General features: G+C 43.5%; 1 protein-coding gene across 8 annotated transcripts in view; it reads left to right on the top strand.

The window, feature by feature from the left end:
- The window catches only part of il1rapl1a (interleukin 1 receptor accessory protein-like 1a), a 318,067-nt gene that overhangs the window by 59,837 nt on the left and 233,804 nt on the right, over nt 1-24,426 (top strand). For 7 of the 8 annotated variants that reach the window (XM_061840540.1, XM_061840542.1, XM_061840541.1 and 4 more), the window contains one exon: nt 17,210-17,346. In XM_061840540.1, the coding sequence (XP_061696524.1) occupies nt 17,210-17,346 (137 nt within the window). Of the gene's footprint in view, nt 1-12,714; nt 12,954-17,209; nt 17,347-24,426 lie in introns of those variants that run through there. The other variant, XM_061840543.1, reaches the window with a different exon arrangement.

Raw genomic sequence — 24,426 nt, 5'->3', positions numbered from 1 at the left:
TCATTTGTAAAAATTCCACTTGAAATTCCAGAAAGTTTGCCAGCATTGGAAGTAAAAGACATTTAGCGTGGATATTAAAATCAGCACACCGAGGAAAATGTCTGAGGCGGCCCGGCTCAAACGCGAAAAGTATCGCCGTGCGCCCGCCGCTAAAGGCTGCACATTTAGCGTGCGGGTAAGAGGCAGGAGCGAGGCGTCGGCTCCGCTCGGAGTTTAAAATGACATACAGTCGCCGGCATCGCACTTCATCAGCAGTCTGCGCTGCGCATCGATGAGTAAAATGGATCTCTTGTTGCGTGTCGGCAGAAGTGGCCGCTCCTGCCGCAAAGTGGCGCTTTGGGTGGTGGATTTAATTATGTGGGGCCCTGAGTGATGAGGCCACGTTCGCGTGCGGTAACGGGGGGGGGGACATCTGAAGCACGTCGGCGGCCAGACAGCCGGTACGTGAATCAGATGGAGGTGACCGTCCTCGCCAAAGGCCCGTCGGCTTTGTCGAGACGTCGTCTGATTCAACTGCGCGCTATTGTTGGATCTTCTTGCCAAAGTGTCACGTTTGCAGGATCCAGGCACCCGACTGACGCACTTTTGGATCTGGCTGACTTCTTGTCCCGTCGAGCCTCGTTAGTCACGCGCCGTACGGAATTTAGTCGCTTCCGTCCGGTTGTTACGACCGTCTGATGAATTTTCGACGCGTCGGATTTCAAAGCCTCCCTTGAACGACGTAGGTCGGTGTTTCGCGGGCAGTATTGAGGCAGGGCACGTTTTATACATTAGAAAAATATTCACACCCCCCCCCCCACCCCTTCACACAAACGTATAGCACACGATTTACAAAAATTTGCAAGAACAGAGTTTTTAACGTTTTAACGTTGCTAATAGATCTGAGAATTGGTGGCGGAGTGTAATTGACGAGCGTGTCGGTTACGCGCTGTGGTACGAGGCCACGTCGAGCTTTATAAACCAAGAAGTGACTTGTGATAGAGATTCGAGCTATGCTGCAATTTTATTTCTGTGCACTAAAGATCAATATTTGTGCTTTGTCTTTGTTCAGCTGGAAAAAGTTATGAGTCATCCATTGATTAAGATTGTATGAGCCAAATGTATTAATCATCAGAATGTCATGAAATGTGAAGATGTGTGTCAACTACGTCGGTAATTGATGTTTGCATGTGACTTGAGGAAGTGGGAGGTGGAATTACACTGGGCCAAGGATTGACCCTTGGGGGACCCCACATGAGTTGACATCTCCGATGGACGCAAAACTCCCAATAAATAAGAAGTAGTGCATGTTGTGTGGGCAGGATTTGAACCAGTTTAGGACTGGATCAGTTTAGATGATACATTGACCCAGATTGTTTATAGTTGACTGTGTCAAGGAATACAAGTATGGATCATTTTTGGGAGTTTGTCTCTCGGTCATTCACAACTTTGGAGCTCAGCAGGCAGTTTCTGGGATGTTGAATATGTGCAGCGGCATTATTGGGACTGCCTTGCTGCCTACCCCCCATGGGTGGAATTTTTATCCCCTCAATATACCCCCATTTGTAAGAGGAACGAACGTTCCATGTCCTTGTAAGTTCCCGTGTGACGGAGTGACAGTTCGAGCTCAACGAAGATGAAGACTCATTAACGGTCTGATGGAAAGCATCTTACTTATGACCCAATTATGGATTGCGTAGTCAAAGGAAAATATCATTCTCATTGCCACCTCACAATGGAACCGAACTGGGTCATCACTTAAATACGAATCTTCCTCAATGTGCAACCGAAATGATCGTGTTTTTTTTTTTTTTTAAACTTTTTAACTCGTTGTTTGAAAATCGTAAATCTCAGAATGCGCAGAACACTTTTTGTACGACTTACCACTAAAATCCTGCGTTTTAACGCAACTTTTTGAAGCGATGACCAGCAGCCAGATTTGATCTACGCTCTTTATGTTTATGCGTCTGCATGTATGATCCCAGAGTCAAGGCTCACTTCTCGAGCCGTTGATGAAAAGTCACCCGAGCCGCAAGGACGATTGCCACTTGTCGCGGTAAATATATAAACAAGCCGTCCGGTTGCGGCCCAACTGACACGGATGCTAGTCTTTTGTTACCCTTGAAGAAGTGAGCAATGGAGGAATTTGTTCCCAAAGTTACGCCCCCCCCCCCCCCCCGTCTTTCTTGATTATTATTACTGTGCCGCTGTTGACTCGGATATTACCTTGAATTGCAAACGCGGCTGTGTTAATATAGCGTATAATGTGACACTAAATATGCAGCGGTCTACAACACAACACCTGATTCCGCATCTGAGTGTCAAGAGGGCCATCTGTGGGGTCACCTGGTGCCCCCCCCCCCCGCCTGATGGCACGCCGGCGGGGGTTAAACAACAAAAGAGAAAGAGGTCAAAACGTTCATCCTGATACGTGCGAGTACGGAGGACTGTTCGAACTTTTCAAAGAACGTTCCACGTCGGAAAGTCCTCAGTTTTCTATATCAATAGTTTCAGTGAAATGTTTCAGTTTTTTTTGAATAGCAAGTGTCTTTTTTTTTTTTTTTTTTTTTTGGGTGCTGACGGTGATCTTTTAAAATAATAATAACGATAATGGGCGGCACGACGGCTCAGCTAGAAAGCGTTGGCCTCACAGTTCTGCGGTCCTGGATTCAATCCCGGACCCGGCTGCGTGTAGTCTGCATGTTCTCCCCGTGCCCGTGTGGGTTTTCTCCGGGCACTCTGGTACTCCCTGCGACCCTTTTGAGGATAAGCGGTGAAGAAAATGGATAGATAACAATTTTCTCGGTAGGATAAGCGGTGCGGAGAATGAATAATAATGTAATTGTACCCAGATTACCTTTCGGAGGGAAAACTTAAGAGCAGTATTCTGGCCACAATATTTTGAGCAGGTATGTAGCTATTCTTCTTCTTTTCCTTTCGGCTTGTCCCGTTAGGGGTCGCCACAGCAGATGAAACCATATTTTTGTCTGGCACAGTTTTACACCAGATGCCGTTCCTGACGCAACCCCAGGAGAGAAGCTTACAGGACCTGGTCTCCCATCCAAGTACTAACCAGGGCCAAACCCGCTTAGCTTCCGAGAGCTCTATAATAATAATAATAATAATAATACCCCCAAAAATACATAAATCCCAATTTCAACATGGCGGTGGGTCTCTCACAGGAGCTGCTTCAAGGTCTCCGATGTTTGGCCTGCAGGCATTCAATCATCCTTCACAGTCCTTCTCAGGGGTTGCATGATAAGAGATTAATTTTTTTTCTTTTTTTGGATTACTTGTTTTCAGCACTCTACAACTTTCTTTCGGCACAGTTTTTACGCCGGATGCCCTTCCTGACGCAACCCCTCTTGGGGAGGGAGTGGGGGCCCCAGTGGGAAACGAACTCACGACCGCTGGCTTACCACACCAATGCTCGAACCACTGAGCTTAGGGGCCTACAGTTGCTTTCAGTACTCTTGTACTCTAAAAGTAAAGGTAAAAAAAATCTTTACAATCACGAATCGTGCATACTATTTGTATTCCCTGGCAATGGACTGTTCGTACAGTAGATTTATGAGGGACATTCACGTGAGCGGCTGGCCCGCCGGGGAGTGTGAAAGTTTTCTTGTCGTGGGAAAAGCCAGGTGACTTTAGCACAACCTGGTCCAAGCGGTCCTCATTTTGGGACCGCCCCGGAAGCAGGTTCTGCATCCTGACTGGAACAAGTCCATGCTGTCCTTGCACTTTGATGATGTGTGAAGAAAAATTGTTCTTCTTTATCGAAGCTTCACATTCAGAAATAGAAAAATGTAAATGCATCCGTTGGACGGAGTTAATTGTTGCGCCGCACTCAATTGTTCGGCCTCCTCCTTAATCGACAAAAAGGGGATTTACTTCTGTAGTTTGAACGGCTGTTGTTTATGTTAGATATCTGTAATTAGACTTTGAAGTACTATGGTAGTCCCTGAGAGAGCGTGAACCAGGTGACGGTACAGGTCTGAAGAGGACAGTTTGGATGGACTTGTTGCCTTCGGCGCCGGTAGCCGACCTTTTGTCGCCGTGGCTGTTTCGCGCGGCCGCGCCGTTCAAAACCAAACGGGCTCGTTTATTACATCATCCGGCTCGGATATTCAATTTCATTTCATTTGATCCAGCTTTTTATGCCGTTTAAATACTCCTTTGATGGTCTTCACTTCGACGCCGTCGGCGCAGGGGGGGCCGAGAGTCGGACGTCGGGGTCGAGCAAAGGCCGGCGACTGCTTTCAAAAAGTACCTCGTAGTCCTGGCGAAGTGCAACATTTATCAAGGAAAGCGGCGACGGCAACAACTTGTCACGCCGGCCTCGGTGTTCCAAAATCTTAAAACGGGCGGGTTAAATAAATGCATCGACATCAACTATTTATGTATTTAATATGGATTCTGTGTTAATGTTGGATTTCTGATTAATCATAGATTGGAATATTGAGTACAGCATATCTTTAATAGACCGTGTTCTTCAGTGAGGCATATAATTTCATTTTTAATCATTTCCTTCCTACAGGTGACTGCAAATACTCCAATTGCCGAAGCTAATGGACAATAAATGTGCTTGGCCCTTTAAGAATGTAGCTCATAGCATTAGCATAGCATTCATAGCATAAGCGTGAGAGTACTAGTACCATTGAGGGAATTTTGATATTATCATCTGCATCACGATGATCAATAATAACTAATAAGCATGTTAAAAAGTAGATTAATAGTTACAAATTGCAGCTAGTAATTGATTTCATCTTTAGCTCAAAGTGCACAGTTATTGATTGCGTTAATGAGTTGAAGGCAGATAATTCAAATCAGACTTTTTGAGCATTTGCAGTGTGCGCCCTCAGAAAATGGACACTTTGAGGTTTTTTTTTTGTTTCCATTATAACCTACCACATATTGTTTTTAGTGAATTTATCAGATTTAATTTTCACGTTGTAAATTTCTGATCGTTTTGACTAGGAAAAAGAACAAAAGAAAATCATGAAAAATTATTTTCAATTATTTTTTCATGATTCACATATATATATATATATATTTTTAAGATTTACTTTGGTTGCTGCTGTATATGAAATGAATATTGGTGTTGGTGTGTGTAGAATTATTTTGTGCTGTTGACCACAAAATATTTGTTCAGTAGCGTCTTCATTTTATTGATTTGATTCTCTTTCGACATTTGCTGCATCTCAGCTAACACAACAGCATTCTGTATGCTAGCTGCTTAGTGAGAGATCCCCCCCCATCCCCCCCCCCAGGTCCGGACCTGTAACACACGTCATGTACATGCAGTATAACGTACAGTTATTGTATTCCCGTACGGAACCGACTTTGTCTCTTCCTGATTTTGTCTTTGTGGACATGATGAACTGGACCGCTTTTTACATGCCAGAAAAAAAAAAAATCTGGAAATGGAATGATCCATTTTCCTCAACTCTGTTGTTCATAGTTGGGCTGTTTATTCTAGTCCAGTTTGACCGGAATCGCCAACAAAAACAGCAGGCAAGCTGAAGCGCATCGACGTTTTCTCAGAGGACGCCAATGAGGAATGTTCCTCATAACAGCGTGAAAGATGATCGGCCATTGTGCGGCGACGCCGTGCGTTCCGATAGACTGGCGTGGCCGCCCCACGTCGTCTTTGGTGTTATTTTCATCCGTTAACTGCGGTTTCAGTCGGTATAAATTGCAAATGAAATTGTTTCCCATTATTAATCATGATGAAAAAAAAAAATAAAGGCCTCCTTCTGATAGATATTTACCAATTTATAAATGTAAATATTTTTTTTTCGTTTTTTTTTTTTAAGTTTTTGTTGTTGTTACTTATACGCTGTAGAAAATGTGAGCGGGGGCGATAAATCATTGCAACATGCGCAGGTAGAAGGAAACACATTATGTCTTGTTCAGTGATTTGCCAGGCATTTGCAAACCGCTAAGAGAAGCACCAGGGCATGAAAAGCAAGGCTGTGCGCTGTCGGCAAATGTATTCCGCGCTGTCAGGTGCCTCCCCTCACCCTCCCCTTCGTTCCTTTTCGTAGTAGTAGTAGTAGTAGTAGTACTAGTAGTAGTAGTCGCCGGCCAGCCACGGGGCGTTTTTTTGCCTTTGCATGCGCCGGGCCGGGCGTTGCCTCAAGGCGCCGGCTGCGGCCGCCAACGCCCGGAACAGATGTCACACCTGCTTTGCGTGATGGCCGTCGTCGGGCTGACCTCTTGGGGGGGCCTCGCACGAGAACGTTGCGCACGTGTGTGATTGAAGGCCCGCGTGATATAAGACCTTTTCTGGTGTAGTCGCTAAGCCGGTGTCCGGTAGATGGTGATGGTCCCGACCAACTTGGTCCTGGTTTTACAAGTTTGCGTCTTGAGGCGCAAGGTGATGTTTACGCAAAACCAAACACCAACAGTAGCTTGTGAGAAACATTATTTGTTTGCTTTTTATGCCTAGTCTAGTTTGTAAACATTGTGCAATAGTTTCACGGCAACACGTCTAGACAGGTTCTCTGTTGGTGAGGTTTTGTCATCTTTGGAAATCAGCAGCGGCGTCAAAAGGGGCTGCTTCCAGACCGCCGTCCTCCACAACCTCTTTTCCAGCTTTGCCATCCTATCAGGGACTTTGACCTTGGAGTTTATCTGCAATACAGACTCTTTCTCACTCTTTGACCGCGCCGCTCAAACGCTAAGGCCAAGGTCGTGCAAAGGATTGTCCTGGAAGTGCTTTCTTGCTGACGTCTGTGCCCTCGTGGCTCGCACGGAATCTGGCCTCTGCCACCACGGGAAAAAGTTTGTAGAAGCCTCCCTCCCACCCCTTTGGTCTGACTATCTGCCTCAGCAAGACAGAGATTCGGTTCCAACCAGTATCTGCAACCCACAGTCCGCTGTCCACCATCCATCGAGGGTACACTGCTGAGGATGGTCGATGACTCCAATTCAGGAATGACGACAGCCTGGAGGAAGAGTCGATGCCAGGATTTGCGAGGCCCGTCAGGCATCCTGAGCCGCCGCAACAACCGGCTGTGCGGGGCGCCGTCCTCTCTGCCGTTCTTTACAGACGTGAGACCTGGACTGCGTACAAAAGCGGATGCAGACTGACAAATTCCGCATGAAAAGCCTGCGGGTGGTCGGGAACATTGACTGACAGGAACAGCGTCACAAACCTTCAAGCTTGCACTCTTAAATCGAAAGCCTTTGTTTTTTTTGTTTTTTTTGTTTTTTTTTTTACTTAAGTTATGGAACAGGACCATAACAGCATCTTAAAGAGGGAGCTATGTCCATTTGAACCTTGTGGCACAGCAGCAACTGGAGGATTTTAGGTTTGCCCGTGATCTACAGTGCCAACTGCTAGAAATGCTGGAATAAATTAATTACAAAAATGATTCCCACATTGCTGTTTTCACTATGCCAAAATGTCTCCAATTGGAAATGCCGAGGGCGCGAGCTAACTTCCAACCACCGCCGCACGCCATTGTACCCGTGGCGCAGTAGCACATGCGCAATGAATGGGTTGGTTGACGGTTGACGGTTCGTTGACTCTGCTGTGTTATGCGCCACGTAAAGGCCGACTTATAAAAGCAAAACCACGTTGTAATTAACGTGAATATTTGTAGCAAAAGGGAGGAAAATTAGAAAATGATTACGCGTTGGGCAACTTTCACTAGTTCTTGAAGTCACCATCTTTGGTCTAGCTCAGTCAGGTTCAGTTGTAACGCTTATATATCTCCTGCCCATTTATTTCTTGGGTGTATCTCAAGGGTTAGGGTTCAATTTTCCCTCAAACGCGTTTCAATTCCATTCTGAAATTAGAATTCAGAAAGGACCTAAAGGTGTCTATCCACACTGACACTGACTTGATTAATTAGTCCAATATGGACTTATGGAGTGATAAATGAGGGAATTTACACAAGGTGTCCCTCGGTTTTGTGACTCCCCCTCGAACGCGGCTCGATGATGGCGCTGTTCTTGCTTGCTGTCTCACCGGCCTTGACATTTTTTTCTCTTCCTACCCCCTCTCTTTGTCTCCTCCTCCACCTCCCAGCACGCAAACTGATACAACACTAATCTCGCTCCGACAGTCTCTATGGAAAGGACTGGGTTGAGTAGCTTCTCAGAAAATGAAAATAGAGTAGCGGAGTGAAGGTGGGGGTATTTTCCCGACGAGTGCATACTCGAGCTCGGATGTCAAAAAGATCACGCAGGAGGCAGAAAAAGCCCGTCGGTAGCGGCTTCTGATCCGTGCCCGCCCTTTCAGGCCCAAGAGTTCGGCCGCACAACAACGGGATCGAGCGCGAACGCCGCGTGGGCGATTACCACACATCGGGGTCTGCAAAACTTCCGGGGGTCCCCAAAAATGGGGGCGTGTGTGTTGTTCTGCTGTGCGTGCGCACACGTGCCTTTCTTCATCCTGCCGGCCGCCGCTTCCCTCCTCCTCTGCTGTTGTCACGGCAGGCTGCATTTAGGAACGCGTGGGACTGCAGAGGGCAGGGAAGGTCATCGGGAAAATGGAAATGAGTTGCATGAATCAGCCGATCCGAATGCGGCCCGGTAATTGAAGTTACATAAACGCCGGGAATACAGATGACGGGGTGGACGCGCGTCTCGCGGCCATTCGTACATCAGACGCGCCTCGTCGCCGACTGGGTTGTCTACATCCGACCGAATAAAGTTGCATTCTGGGATGTTTTTCATATTTTGGAAAAAACAAACAAACAAACAAAACGATTCCCTTCGGGTTTACAGGGAAACAAAGCGAGCAGTTTTGAAATCGGATCAAACTGTCACCGCCATAGAAGCGTCATTCGTTTTTTAAAAGCAAACATTTTATTATTTTCCACTGTCTTGTAAGTGTAAAGATAAGTTAACCACTGCTATGGACGGAATATTGTATTTCCCAGTTATTCCGTAATTCCCTAAACTGTCTTCCTTATGAAACAGCTTTTGGAAATACTTTGTATAATTCATATTTAATTGGATATCTTCATGTATAAATGGCGATATTGAAGCGTTCAGTCAGTGTAAGTAAAAGATACGATATGAATACAATTGATGTTAATATTTATTTTTAGCTTTAGCGTGAATAATGTTAAACTATTCAGAAAATATTCAATAATTCTTTTATTAATGATGACAAAATCAAATGAAGCAATAATACGCTAGCTGGCAATTTTGTTAATTTCTGCAAAAATAGTAAATGATACATTGTACATATTTCTATTAATGGTCATACAAAATATACATTCAATGCCTTGCATATTTGGCAATTGTATGAGTAATGATCATTAAATGAAAAGACCCAAAACAAATAGTCGACCTAAATGCTCAGTTAAACAGAAAAGTGGACAAAGTGGCCACGTGAAAATGAACAGAAGCGAAGGATTCCAGGCAAGCACATTTATTTGTTTGAAGTCTGCATGGAATTTGTATTCCACGAGTGTAAAAACGCAAAAGCAGCCGGCCGAGATCCTCCCTCAAAGTTTTCCCAGGCAAGTAAGAACGAAAAACACTTTGTCCTCAACGAGAGGTCAAGTTGTGAGCACTCGCAGAGGATTTCGACCTTGAAGTGAGAGCGTTTCCTCGGGGTGCGGGAGGCGCGAAACCGAAGCTTCGTGACTCCGTTTCCCGGGCAAGTACAATGGGATTTAAAAGAGTACCAAATTGGGCTGTGCTGAGGAATTGGCTGATGGTGTTTTGTGATGGCGGGTGAGTCACACGCTACTGGCCAACGTCATTAATTCTGATGCAGTCAAGCACTTTTTTTTTTTTTTTTTTCTTCTAAAACTGCGGATCGGAAGAACCGTAACGGAGGTTGAGCGCGTAAATACTTTGCGCTGTGACGTTGGATTTCTTGCTGAGCATACCATCCATCCATTTTCCACCGCTTCTCCACGTCCGGTAGCGAGGGAAGTCGCTTCGGCAGGGTATACCCAGACTTCCCTTTCCCCAGCCACTTCTTCCAGCTCTTCTGGAGGGATCCCGAGGCGTTCCCAGGTCGACTACATCTAGTCGTTCTCGACCTCACGCACCGGCTCGGGCTCCTTCCCTGCCAAAGACGTGAAATTCAATGTCCTTAGAGCTAGTTTCTGTAGCCGGGGATCGGATCGCCAAGGTCCCCGCCTTTGGCCACCGCCCAGGTCTCATCGCACCCGACCCCTATGGCCCCTCTCACCGGTGGTTAGCCCGTGGGAAGGGGCACCCGTGTTACCCTTTCGGGCCGTGCACGGCCGAGCCCCACAGGTGCAGGCCCGGCCACCAGGCGCTCGCTTTCCCCGCCTCCAGGCCTGGCTCCACAGAGGGGCCCCGGTGACCCGCATCCAGGCAAGGGAAACCGAGATCCAATTTTTTGCACTCGTCATGGGGGTTTTGGAGTCGTACTTTGTCTGGTCTCTCATCAAGGACCTTTTTGCCATGGGTGACCCTACCAGGGGCACGAAGCTCCAGAAAACTTGGCTCCTAGGATCATCGGGACACACAAACCCCTCCACCACGATAAGGTGACGGCTTGAGGAGGGGGCTCAACACACCAAAGGGTGAAATCGGCACAAAAAGGGAACACTTGCTGCATTTTCAGCGGGATGTACGGGACTCTTCAAACACCCTTTTTTCAAAATTCTAGTGGCTGGAAGCGTACTGCTGCTAACGTGTAACATTAACTCCAATGAGTAATATTTTCGTGAAACTGTACTTGTACTCTACTTTTAATTTTAGTTGAAGTTAGCAGACGCACACACACAATCACGAAGTCAGTCCATTTTCTGCGGGGACAAATACACGTCGTTTTTTTCGCGGCTAAAAATCAAAATGGTGCTAGGTGTGTCAACTCCGATATATAATTTTTAAAAATGCAATGATCTGATTTTAAAAAAAAAAAAAAAGAAAAGTTACTCACAAATTAATCTATACTTTTTTTTTTCGTTGACTACTTTGTTACACCTACTCGAGTAAATATTTGGATGACTACTTTTGACTTTCACTCGAGTCGTATCATTCTAAAGTAACAGTACTCTTATTTGAGTTTTTCAAATCCGTCCTGGTAAAATTTGAATGTATGGCACAGCACTGCAAAGCCCAAAAATTGCATGAAATCAAATCTCCTGTGATGAGAGCGAGGCCTCTTTCAAATCACGGATGAAAGATCGGAGGCGTCGGGCATCAAAATGTGAGCGCCGCGTAAACGCGTAGCTCAATATGACGTTGTCAGTGCAAACCTGGCAAACGAAAGCCGATTGCTGTCGTCGGCGCGCACGCTCGCGGCGCGCTCGACGCCGCCGTCGTGGCTCCAATATGCAAAAAAAAAAAATTGAATAAAATCAACAACCTGATTGCTAGACTCTTTATCGTTAAAGCAACACAACGGCGCCCTTGAGATGTGGGTTCACTCGTTTCTTGACCACGGTTGTAACTCAGAACATAGCTGCAGCTCGTGTATCAAATCCTCTTTCCTGACTGAAATTCATGGAAATGCAACTAATCGGTTCCAGCACACTAGAAAATACCAACAAAAAAAGTGTACAACATAACAAAAATAAATAAATACACATATCTCTCGTTTATGAAGGATTTCAGGTTCCAGACCAAACCTGAAATAAGTATAATGATACATATTTTAAAAATGTATCAATCCCACCCCCGACATTTATTAATCTTCCCCACACAGTTGATTTCATGAAAATAGCTCTCGTTTATGAAGGATGTCAGGTTCCAGACCAAACCTGAAAGAAGTATGATACATATTTTAAAGATGTATCAACCCCACCCCCGACATTTATTAATCTTCCCCACATAGTTCATTCCATGCAATTTTCATGAATTGTTCTCATTTTTTAACACCGCTAAAATTACAGAATGCACTTAAAAATCCTGCAATACGGCGAATTATGCGAGATATTAAAATAGAAAAAAATTCCACGATCCAGTGATTCTGCAATAGGTGAACTGCAAAGTAGCGAGGGAAGACTATACAGTATTAAACTTTAGAAAAACATACTGTAGTGTAGAAAATTAATCATTTATTGCATCATAATAATCTAATGGACGCTCCTTTTTTTTCTCTTGCTCATTCTGGTATTTGGGTCTCGGACATAACGTATAATAATACACACATAATAGATTTGATGATGAAACGCCGCAGGTTGTCTCAAGCAACAATACACTAAATAAAATGTGAATTTATTTTTTTTTAAGTTCCATGACATCAGCGCTAGTTTTATTCGACCATCTATGACTCTTTCCATTTTGTGTTCGCATTGTGTTGTGAACAGAATCAGAATCAGAATCAGCTTTATTGACTGATTGGCAGATTTCACAGATTTAAAATTTTCGCCAAGGTTCCCCGAAGATGCTAACATTTTTTTGCCATGTTTGGGCCTCCCGAATCTCAGCAAGTTCCTCACAAGTGTTTTGTAGTTTTTGCTTCTGTCTTATTGTCCAGCCTCATTCGGCGCAAACATCCATCGCAGACCGACTCCTCGACGTCACAGCTGTATCAAAATAGAGTATTATCAAGCAATTATAAAATGCATTATAGAACGCACGCGTCTGTTAGTTATGTCACCGTTATGGTTTCAGTACATTAAACGCAGATTTCATTATGCAGCATTCAGGGGATGTACAATATCGAATGTTGCAGCGCGGCTCATTAAAGTGCTAATACAGTACAAGAGCAATCTGAATATAAAAATGATGTGGTGGTGGTGGTGGTGGGGGGGGGGGAGACAAGTAACGTTTTTGATTTTGACGTAATCAGGGCTGAGTGTTGAGAGTGAAACGACTGCAATATCATTTTGCAGCGTGTGTAGCGGTGACGCAACAAGTCGCAAGTGTGACTTCTGTTCGCTGTCGACAACGTTTTCTTGCATGCGACGTTTGGACACGAGGGGGTTTGCTGGCGCCGTGCGCACGTGATTGGATTTCATTTCGGGACGTTCGTAGCAAAAAAACCAAACCAGCGAGGATGCTCAGCGGTTGGCAGCGGGATGGTGATATTGTGTTTTTTTTTTTTTTTTTTTTTTTTGCTATTTGTGCGTCCGTGGGCTTGTGTGTTTGTTGTGCGACTGAGTCAGCGCGTTTGAGTCAACTAGGTTTTGTTTGAACAGCCTGCAAGTACGCCGATACATATTCTCTGTACACTGCTCCCAGAAAAAAAAAAAAAAAAAAAAAATGTATTGGACCACCACCCGATGGAAGTTTTATTACAAACACTATCGATCACTTACATTCATAACCTCTATAATTACTAAAATGATTGATTTGTTCCTGTCATGGTTAATATACTTGTTTGTCTTTAGTGCTTATAAATACATGAGATTAATTTTTTTTCCTCATTTTCTTTTTAAATATAACTTTATTCTGGTAATATTGTTTTTTTTTTTTTCAAATGTGATTTTTTCCCCTTCAAGCAGCTTGTATACATTTATTTTGTAATATTATGCCTTTTGTAGTTTCTTTAGCCCTCGTTCAATTTAGACTATAATTACATGAGATTAAGTTTTTTTCCTCATATTTTTTTTCTTGAAAATATAACTTCTGGTAATATTGTTTTTTTTTTTTTCAAACGTGATTCGCCCCCCCCTTCAAGCAGCATGTATACCTTTATTTTGTAATATTATGCCTTTTGTAGTTTCTTTAGCCCTCGTTCAATTTAGACTATATTACATGAGATTAAGATTTTTTTCCTCATATTTTTTTTCTTGAAAATATAACTTTCTTTTGGTAATATTGTGTGTTTTTTTTTTCTTATTTCAAACGTGATTTCCCCTTCAAGAAGCTTGTATACATTTATTTTATATTTTGTAGTTTCCCCTCTTGAAATGATCTCCTTTATTTATCATTTATCGTCCCGACGTAAAGGCACCCAGCTCATAGATTACCCATAGATTTGGCGCGAAACAATCACATTTAACACAGTTAAAAAAAAAAATAAAAAATACAATTAAAACCAGACGAGTAAATTTGATTTCCGACACGTAGAAACACTTTCCTGAACTCGCTTGTTATCAGTGAGCGTCGCGATGTTGCTGCGCGCCCGTGACAACCGGGGAATCGCTACAAAGACGAGCGCAGTGAATTTTATCTCGGCGAGCGGCGCATGTTCAGCGAGAAGAGCGTGACCTATTTTTGAGGGGCTCTGTGGACACAATGTTTCTGTTTGCACTGCGGGCAATAAAAAAAAAAAAAAAAAAAAAAAAAGAACAGCAGCAAAAAGACGGGAGGAAGACACCCGCGATAAAAGTTCAGGTGCGTGCCAAGCCGTTGAAATTCCAGTCGTGAGCTCACAAGACTTCTGGAGGAAGTGGACATTAAAAAAAAGCGCGACGTTAAAAGGAGGATCAGTACCAAGTCGATTTTGCAAAAGAAATGAAACTGGCAACCATTTCTCCAAATTTCCGTCCATTTTGGAGCAACTGGTGATTAACTATGGCCAAAATGGACGCGCCTGCCCCATCTTGGTGGGACGAATTCACAGCATTGCTGCTACGCAAAAAGGACTCGACTATACGACAAAGACATTTTGTATTTTATACATTGTTGCTGAAATCCCTCCAACTTCAAAATGAAAACTTTTTAGGGGGGGGGGGGGGAGACAATTTTTCAAGTCGCTTAACGCGCTTCCATTGCTGTCGTAAACGGTTGCATGCTAACATTATGTCCAATCGCGTGTTTGATATGCTGAAAAACTGAAATCATATCAGGGTGTCATGGGTCGAAATGATAAAGGACGGCTGCCGTCGGGACATCGAAATGTCTCATGTTGGCATCACCTTAATATGCCAAAATTGTCATCAGTTTACGTGGACACCTCGACTTGTAGCAGCTTCAATCTCTAAAGATATTACAAGAAACAACCCGATGTTTTGGATTTGATGGACGTGAAGCCATTTCCTCTCCATTTTGAGTGAATTTCACGATCGTTCGCGGGATTGTGCACGCGAGGGAGCGAAGATCCCCGCAAGTGGTAGGAGAGGGAACGACAACCGCAAAGTCACCGGGATTAGAAACCTCGGTTCACGCGGGATCCTGTCAAATTTTGGGACGGGATTGTGAGGGGGTTGGATCCGAAATCCACTCCCGCGTCAGCAGCTATTTTGCTTCGTCAAAACTGATTTTCACTTGACTCCAAAGCAAGTGAGACGAAACGCTGAAACAAGTAAATGGTGAAGACTACGACATGATTATTTGACCGTAGATCACGCAAAGCCGTTATTTGTTCCCGGCGTCCGCTGAAGCGGAACAACAAGCAGAATATTGTGCACATTCTTGAGTCGACATGCGCTGAGCTCGCGATGCGACGTATGGCCCCGGCCGATCACGTGACCGCGACCACGTCAAGCGTCCAATAGGACGAGAAAGTGTCACGCGGATTTGATGTGTAATTTATTCTACATTTAATTGTCATTCCAAGTCTATAAAGCTTTTGCGCCTACGTCATAAAATCATGTGACTTATGTTTACATCGCCATATTGCCGGTCTAGCAAAGCAATATTCAATGCTAAGTCGGTTGGAGACGACATGAAAATGTCTTACAGCACGATGACGTGAAACATTTAGAAGATGATAATAAACGAAGGTTCGTGGAAAAATTTGATTAACACGGCATAGAGGACCCATATTTAATGCCGAAGTCGATGTTTTCGCCAGCAATCTGGTGAGTAAGTCGTCGAGATTTACACGGAAATGTTTGAAAGCGTAGAAAAGTCTGGACGCATACGAATACTTTGCTTCTGGATCTGTTGCCATCAGGAATAAATCCCACATAGTGACGGTTTTGACGGCTCGTGAACGCGGAAGCGTGTTCGGCGACACGTTAACCTTTGCTGGAATCCATCGATCTTTTCAGCTCGTATTCAATACAAATACCAATGCTTCATAATTAAGTGATCTCATTAACTATGATTTGGGGGGGGGAGGGAGGACGGAACGTACACAGAAGCGATTGCGGCCGCACTTAACCGCCGTAAATCTCTGCGACAGATATATATATATATATATATATATATATATTTTTTTTAAATACGCATCAGACTCATTTGAGAACAATGCATATTTAAAAAAAAAAAGAAACATCTGTCGGGGAGAGGTTTACCGAAGTGTAATGTGTGGCCGCAACACGCTTCCATGTACATTGGAGCCGACTCCCTATCTTTTTTTTTTTTTTTTTTTTTTTTTTTTAACGTTGTTCTCAAATGAGCCAATTTGGCATTATGAACACTTCTTGGTAATTTGAGATTGAGAAGAATAATTGCTACCTGAAATGAAGCGATCGCTACACAGGCGAATGTGTATTTTAGTTGGGCACCGTCCATCACGTTTAATTGCCGAAATCCATCGATATTTTCTGGTCTTTCCAGCTGGTATTCCGTAGAATGATCTCTTTGAAGACATGTCTCGATTGTTGTGACAACCAACAGCGCAACGGGTCTCGGGTATTGTAAATATTCGACTCCGGTTCAATGTCGAGCAGCTCGGTTTGAACCCCAATATGGCGACGTGAAAAAGTTGACGTCGCGTGCGCGTGAGAATAATCTTCAAGGTTTGATGTCGCACCAAACCTGACAGCCCAACAAACCAAAACAATCACAATGCGACGGAAAACAACCAAAAAAAAAAAAAAAGTGTTTTGAAAGTCTTAATCTGAATAAAACGCGTGACATGTATTCATTCAATGAAAATGAACGCCTTCGTTGTTCTCTTCAGCTGACCTCCGTCGGTGCGAGTCTGTGGGTGATGGATGAGCTCGGAACGCAAAACAAAGCCGGGTGGGGGGGGTCGCACTCTGCCGCTTATGAGGAGGAATTGCAAGATTTTTCACATTTTACTTGATTTAGCCTTTACTTAACCTCGACTCCCTTGAGATTAGAATATCTTGCGAGCCGGAGAACACGAGTTAGACTTTTTTAATTGGATCAAAACAAGAAAAAAAAGTGCTTTAAAAAAAAAAAAAAAAAAGGAAAAAAAATCCCATGATATATTATATTTTGGTATCCAAGTAGCCCACTCATAGCTTGGCCACGCACACACGTCTCACGTGGGGATCGCTTTAAGTGGACGCACCACAAACAGAAAAACTTTTCTCTGCAACCCGAAAGCTTTCCTGGCATTTGGCCCGGCGTTGACGTGCGTTTCACTTCCTCCGCTTGCTCGTTCCCCTCTGGAAAAGACCAGACTTCAACTTCCTAATGTTCAACCTTGCTTAAGTACTCTAAATCCTTTTTTTTGGGTTTTGTTTTTTTGCAGTATTTTACGGACTTGCTCTTGTGGTGGAGGTGACGTGAGTTCAATTCCCATGAAGCTCAGCCAATGGAGCACTCCGGTCCCGTTGCACGTGTGCAAAAGGATCATCCGGCGTACCAATTTGCTCCTCATATCCGAAGGTATTTGTGCTCTTTGTTTATACGTCTACAGCCAATGTTCCAAATGAATACAGTAAACCCGCACAAATTTTTTGGGCATTTGGGAATTTGCAGATAATTTTTGGGGAATATATCCACTGTTATCCACTTTAAAAATTTTACAATTTGCTGTTTTGGTGGGAGGGCAAAACCCCCCAAAAACTTCATTTGGTTCCATCTTACTACTATACAACTAGATTGAAGTGAATTGTGGTGATAGCTTAGACAACTGTAGTGCTTTATCGCCATCTTGTGCCCACGCAACTATTTTTGAGGTGAGTTGAGGCATTTCATTTAGACAAAAGTAGTGCTTTGCCGCCATCTTGTGGCATCTACAGGTAAACGTTTTTTGGGGGCATCATATGCTCATGAAAGATGAGAAAAATGTAAATGGCAAATATTCTGTACACACACAAACACAGGAAAAATGTCAAAATGGAGTTTCTGGGACTAATAGTTGCATCACTCTGGAACATGAAGTTACCCAACATTGTGTGTAGTTTCAAATTAGACAAATGTAGTGCTTTGCCGCCATGGTGTGCCCGTGCCACTATTTTTGAAGTGAGTTGAGGCGTTTCATTTACACAAAAATAGTGCGTTGCCGCCATCTTGTTGCATCTACAGGTAATTATAAAACTTTTTGGGGCATCATTTGGTCATGAAAGATGAGAAAAATGTAAATGGCAAATATTTTGTAAGGTTGAAAAAGGCCCCAAACACACACACACACACAGGAAAAATGTCAAAATGGAGTTTTTGGGACTAAAAGTTGGATCCCTCTGGAACATGAAGTCACCCAACATTGTGAGTAGCAGTAGTTTAGACAAATGTAGTGCTTTACCGCCATCTCGTGCCCACAACAACTTTTTTTGAAGTGAGTTGAGGCGTTTCATTTAGCCAAAAGTAGTGCTTTGCCGCCATCTTGCGGCATCTACAGGTAATTATAACCCTTTTTGGGGCATCATGTGCTCATGAAAGATGAAAAAAATGGAAATGGCAAATATTCTGTGAGGTTGGAAAGGGCCCAAAACACACAAACGCAGGAAAAATGTCAAAATGGAGTTTTTGGGACTAATAGTTGCATCAGTCTGGAGCATGAAGTCACCCAAGATTGTGAGGTGAATGTCAAAATCTCCCGGAATGTCAACCGTCTTGGATACTGCGCAGAGAACTCGTTGACGCACCGGAATGTATATTCACATTCGTGTGAAACAGAAAAATGAAAAAACATATATATATAAAAGCGTTGTTTTGACGCTGCCGTGTTTCCACGGTTGTCTGTTTTTGCGAGTCCACCTTGCTTTTCTCCTCCCACGTGTCTTTGCCTCTCGTTCTTTCAGTCTCCACTTACATAAAACCGTGTGAAGGCCAGTTCTGTGCGGGCTTGTCAAGTACTCGCGAATACCTCACCACTTTAGGAACCTTTCATCCGCCGGGAACTTTTCAAAGATTGGCGGCCTTGCGAACCTCCTCAGCCAGCTCGCTACTTCTGAGTGGGGGGGGGGGAGTGCAAAAGACCGGTCATCAACCGAGTCTCAAACCGTTTTAGACCGGGGGTCGGAAAGTTCGGGTCATTTGCGGCCCCGCCCCGCAAATAGCAAAAACATCACAGCAACTGGAAATAAAAGCCCAAAACGTTCATGCGTTTTCTCTACGACTTGTCCTCTTCAAGATTAGGGTTAGACTTCCCGACTTCAGGTGGGAAGTGTGGTGTACCCTGGACTTTTCGGCAGTCCCTCACCAGGCCCAAATTGAAAAAGAACTCTTTGCACCTCTTGTCAATTTTGAGTCTTCAATGAACTCAAAACATGTTGCTGTTTCTTGTTGTTGTTGAATGTAGCTGAAGTACCACGGGTAGACAGGGAAAACATGCGACGGAGGTGCCGACACGCATCTCCTGAGCGTGACCCGGTGTGAAGGTCTGAGCGCTCGCGCTGCTGAAAATTCTCCTTCTGATTGACGCGCATGATGCGGATATTTTGTAAACCAGTCTGAAACATCGCCATCCGTGCTTCAACGTGTGCCATTCGACAGCGAACTTCTTCATCTTCTTCTTCTTTTCCTTTCGGCTTGTCCCGTTCGGGGTCGCCACAGCGTGTCATCTTTTTCCATCTAAGCCCATCACTGATGTCACTCATGTCCTCCCTCACCACATCCATCAACCTTTTCTTTGGTCTTCCTCTCGCTCTCTCTTCCTTGACAGCTCCATCCTCGCCACCCTTCTACCAATATCCTCACTCTATTGTCTCTGAACATGTCCAAACCATCAAAGTCTGCTCTCTCGAACCTCGTCTCCAAAACATCCAACTTTGGCTGTCCCTCTAACGAGCTCATTTCTAATCCTATCCAACCGAGAACCTCAACATCTTCATTTCTGCCACCTCCAGTTCTGGTTCCTGTCGTCTCTTCAGTGCCACCGTCTCTAATCCGTACATCATGGCCGGCCGGCCTCACCACCGTTTTGTAAACTTTGCCCTTCATCCTGGCGGAGACTCTTCAGTCACATAAAGCACCAGACACCTTCCGCCAACTGCTTGGACCCGGTTCTTCACTTCCTTACCACACTCTCCATTGCTCTGTATTGTTGACCCCAGGGTTAGGTTATAACGTATGTTAGCTACCTCGATTTAGAAGAAGGGGAACTATGAGACCGGGGGATTTCCCAGTAAGCGTCTGCTACGTACCCAGAGTTCCCCTGTTAGTGACGCATGCGCATTCATCACAAGGAGACTTTTCAGCACGGGGGAGCGCTCAGACCATCAGACCGGACAAGCTAACTGCTATAGCCAATGTACTACCTGCGTTCAAATTCGCAAATCAGAAACATTTGGTCATTTTCTGAGCCGCTTATCCTCAAGAGGGTTGGAGCCTATCCCAGCTGTCATCGGCGAGGAGAACTGGTTGCCAGCCAATCGCAGGGCACATAGAGAGGCGCTAACGATCAATCACACCTAGGGGCAATTTAGAGCCTCCAATGAATGCCTGTTTTTGGGATTTGTGAGGAAACTGGAGTGCCCGGAGAAAACCCACGCAGGAGAACATCCAAAGTCCACACAGGCGGGGACTGGATGTGACTCCCGGTCCAACCCCCTAACCAGTTGCTCCACTGTGTGCCATATTTCCATAAATTAAATTTAGCTCCCGACGGACCTCGTTGAAAACCTGAAATCGCCGCAGCCCTTTTCTGCAACCTTAATTTGCTTGAAAACAATGCACGCGCCACGGCATGCTCCCTCTGGACGGAATTCAAAATTAGTAAGGTCCTCGCTCGGATTCAGGACAATAATCCCCGAAGAGGATCAATGTGGGGAATTATGAACAGTAGTGTCCCGATAAATCTCTGGATGGAGTGGATCAAGGCCTAATTCTCTCTCTCGTCCCGTTGCTGGAACACGATTGATCATTTGTATGAGTGCTTGTATCACACAAGTGGTGGAAAAAATTCTCACGTATCGCTAAATTACTGATCATTATAAGTATCGATACACCATCCTGTTAATAGATCCGTTTTTCCATTTGTTTGTGTGGGCAATCAAGTTTGCGCCAATTTCCAAACACATTTTGCTTGGAAGGCGGCAGGAATGAAGTGGGGGGGGGGGGGGTGCAATACTGAGCCCAATATGTCAATCAAACGGCTCCTCCGTGAAGCGCCGTTTGTGCGAACGCCTCGAGAAACTCACGTCGACGGGGGGAGAAGAAAAGGACGACTGTGCAAAAATAGAACGTGAGCGGCATCTGCGGCCAGTTGTTCTCCAGGGAATTTGGATTTCGCACAAAACCGACACTCGTTGCCGTTTGGTAGCTTGAAAACAGACTACCAACCCGTTTCGGTCCAAATTGGCGGAAGTCCCTATAAAATTTGCTTTAGAAGAATATTTGGGGATTGATAATCGATGAATTGGTCATGAAGAATGTGTGTTGATTCATGGAATCGATTTTAAAAATGTCATTTTTTTTAAAACCAATTGAGGCAAAATTGAGTGCATCACTTGCCCGTTCGTTTAATTTTTGCAAGTTAGAAGAAAAATAATGTCAGCTGTGGTAGGAATCACGCTAGCACTGAAACATCCATCCATTTTCTTAGCCCCTTATCCTCACGAGGGTTGCGGGTAGTGCCGGAGCCAAAGTCAGCTTTCAAAGGGCAGGACTGGTCGCCAGCAAATCGCAGTTCACACGGAGACAAACAGCCGCATTCACAATCACACCTACGGGCAAAAAAAGAACTCATTTACCAAATTCAAACCAAATACGAATCATATTTTACGCAAATACAATCGAAATATGTAGAGGATTAAGTATGTATCTTTTATTAGTCATTACAGGAGAATTTACTTTTTTTTTTTTTTTTTTTACAAATTTTAACTTCTCAATTACAAATAAGTGGTTGCGGCGATTTACTGAATTATGATCCGATTTATATTGCAACTTCAGTCCAATTAATGTTTTTTGGGATGTGGGAGGAAATCGGAATACTCGGAGAAAACCCACGCAGGCGCGGGGAGAACATGCAAACTCCACACAGGTGCGGCCGGGATCGAACCCGGGACCTCAGAAGCCACCGACGACCGTAGTTCCCACCTGGCGTCGTCCTGGGACCTGCATTTTCTATTACTCCAAAAATTTTGACATAGATTTTTTGTTCAAAGTTAAGAAGTTTGTGTGTGTGTTGGCGTAAATACTGTAGCCTCTGGAATCACGTACAGTATGTTTTATTATTTAATGCCATTTCAAATGAGTTTGAAATGTCGCCAAAAGCATATTGCTAGCCAGAAGGTGAGCTGAACTGTATTTTTTTCATTTATTTTTTTTTATGAAACGAGTCAGATAATGAAAAGAGCGCAATAGAGTTACGTTTGCCGTTGCTTATCGTTTCTGTGTAGGAACTCAAATACACCTTTTGAAGTGTAACGCATTTAACTCTTAATTGCATGTTTTGTTTTTTTTTTTTTTTAACTCGCGATCAGCGACCTACTTTTGGGCCGCGACCCACCGGTTGAGAACCACACTTTTAGCGCACGTCGTCGACGGACCGCCTCACCGGCCCGCAATGAAAACTCAAAACCTTTAAAAGCCATCATAAAAGTTTGTTTCCAAAGGAGCCGTGAAAACTGACGACGTGGCTCAGAAATGGACGCTTCAATTCAAAACGATACGCCAGACGACGTCCCGTCTTTTAGAGACTTTTTGAAACTTTTTTTTTAAAGGCTTGCTGGGGCTCTTTGAACCTTCTATTATGACGGACTCGCTTGCTATCATCTTCGACAGTCACGGTAAATATGTGCGACTGGCTTCGTTACAGGATAATGATAAAAAAAACAAAAGACAACTAATTAAAAATAAATAAATTACAGGTCGCTTTGGAGCCAATTTCGGGGGCATCATTTCCATATCTCATCACTTAAACAGGTAAAAAAAAAAAAAATGAATGCATAACCAATTACAAGCAGAGCAAATCATCCGCCCGCCGTGAGTCATCTTACAAATTCATGTAAAGTCATTCACAGCCAAAAATGATGAAGCGCCAAACGGCGGCACTCCTCCTTTTGTCACTTTAGGCTACAATTATTCTTCTTCTGTCCTTCTCTCTCTCTCTTCCTCGCTCACTTTTCCTCCTGCTCACTCGTTTTTGGCAACGGTGATCGTAGTTGTGCTCAAAACTTTGAAAACCCGAAGGAAAAGCGTTCAACTTTTGACTGGGATAGGAGGTGAATTATGCCCTGCGATTGGCTGGCGACCAGTCCTGCGTGTAGCCCGCCTCCTGCCCGATGATAGCACTCCCACGACCCCTTGTGAGCATAAGCGGCTCAGGAAATGGAAGCACAAATAGAAGGTCAATTATTCCCCCAGAATTGTCATCATTTCTAGAATTTGCTAATTTTACAGATCCAAAATGGAGAACAGACGAGCTAAAACAAGTCCGGCCTGAGTAAATTTACTCTTTACATCACAATTTCGACATTACGAATGTAATAACTGGTGTTTTATCATACCAATATGTAATAGACCTCAGCAAAAAAATGAATTACTCATGATGATTCGAGGGGAAAAATAAATGTTCTTCCAGTATGATGTAATCTGATATTTATAATATATATTATCTGCTTGACAATGGACCAAACTGTTGAATGAGCCACCGCATCATTTTATAAAACATTAATGATAATTCCCCAAATTATTTCACGAATTAACTAGTCAATTCATAATCTTTGAAATCGTTTTATGATCTGCCTTGTCATTATCTCATCCACAAATTTAAAATTGAATCTGCAAAATTATTTCATGAAGCATCAAATCCATTTGCAGTCGACTTGACTGATTTGTTTCACAATCCACCAAATCATTTTAATAAACCATAAAGTGTAGTCCACCATGTCATTTTTTTCAGAGCAGCAATTTGTTTTATAATCAACATATTCATTACATAATCACCCGAATACTTTCATGATCCACAAATTATAATGTGCAAAATGTTATAATGCACCAAATAATTATTTCATGATTATTATTATTATTTTCACGATTTAACTATTAATAATCTTTGAAATAATTTCACGATCTGCCTTTTATCATCCACAAAATTAAAATTGAACTATCCACAAAATTATTTCACCATTCTCCATTTACAGTTTACTTGACTAATTTGTTTCATAATCCCCCAAATACTTTCACGATCCACATATTATAATACGCAAATTTTTTTTATAATCCACCAAATTTTTTTCGTGCGCCGTTAAATCATTTAATCATCTACCAATTAAAATCCAACAGATTGTTCCCTAATCCACCAAAATGTTTCATGATCCATCAAGGAAGTTTTATTTTTTTTAAGTAATCTGGAAAGATTTTTTTCATAGTCTCCTCAATCGTGTCACAACCCAACAAACCGTTTCGTAATTCAGTCTCAATTTCCAGCATCTCTAGGAATAAAAAGAACGTCCAGGTTGACTAATCAGGTTGAGGGCAATTGTGGTTTTTCTGAACATGGAAAAATGAAGTGAAATCCTTTGCATAAAAAGCAAAAATAATGCCGAATATTAATGTGAGGAACGTTGGCTCAATCAC

Source organism: Syngnathoides biaculeatus, chromosome 14 (genome assembly GCF_019802595.1).
Source record: "Syngnathoides biaculeatus isolate LvHL_M chromosome 14, ASM1980259v1, whole genome shotgun sequence".
Classification (NCBI taxonomy): Eukaryota; Metazoa; Chordata; class Actinopteri; order Syngnathiformes; family Syngnathidae; genus Syngnathoides; species Syngnathoides biaculeatus.
Note: the sequence above shows the minus strand (reverse complement) of the source record. Positions and strands in the feature narration are given on the sequence as shown.